The sequence below is a fragment of the Eimeria mitis genome, genomic scaffold (genome assembly GCF_000499745.2).
Source record: "Eimeria mitis Houghton genomic scaffold, Emh_scaff1831, whole genome shotgun sequence".
NCBI classification, from domain to species: domain Eukaryota; phylum Apicomplexa; class Conoidasida; order Eucoccidiorida; family Eimeriidae; genus Eimeria; species Eimeria mitis.
Genome location: NW_013570153.1, coordinates 8,761 through 9,084, shown reverse-complemented (window position 1 = coordinate 9,084; position 324 = coordinate 8,761). Strand labels below are relative to the sequence as shown.

Below are 324 nucleotides of genomic sequence, written 5' to 3'. Positions count from 1 at the left end.
GTTAACGAGATCTGCATGATCCTGAGGGTGTGGGGAGAGAACAAATTGCTGCTGCTGCTGCTGCTGCTGCAGCAGCAGCTGCTGCTGCAGCTGCTGCTGCTGCAGCAGCTGCTGCGGCGGCAGCACCCCGTGTCTCTTCAGGTGTATATACAGATACTTCTTAGCTGAGCATTCTCCCAGCAGCAAAAGAAACGAAGACAGCCTATAAGGGTGCCGCACGATCGCTGGCAGCGGACGCACACCTACACACAGCAGCAGCAGCAGCAGCAGCAGCAGCAGCAGCAGCAGCAGCAGCAGGAGGAGTTTGTTTGATGAGGAGGAGGG

The 324-nt window shown here is 57.7% G+C and overlaps 1 protein-coding gene across 1 annotated transcript in view; it reads right to left on the bottom strand.

Annotated features, from left to right (window-relative positions):
- Positions 1 to 324, bottom strand: part of EMH_0044280 (uncharacterized protein) — a gene marked incomplete at both ends in the record, with an annotated part of 3,816 nt that overhangs the window by 1,883 nt on the left and 1,609 nt on the right. Inside the window, one exon of the mRNA XM_013495944.1 lies at positions 3 to 242. Coding sequence (XP_013351398.1) covers positions 3 to 242 — 240 coding nt within the window. The remainder of the gene's footprint in view (positions 1 to 2; positions 243 to 324) is intronic.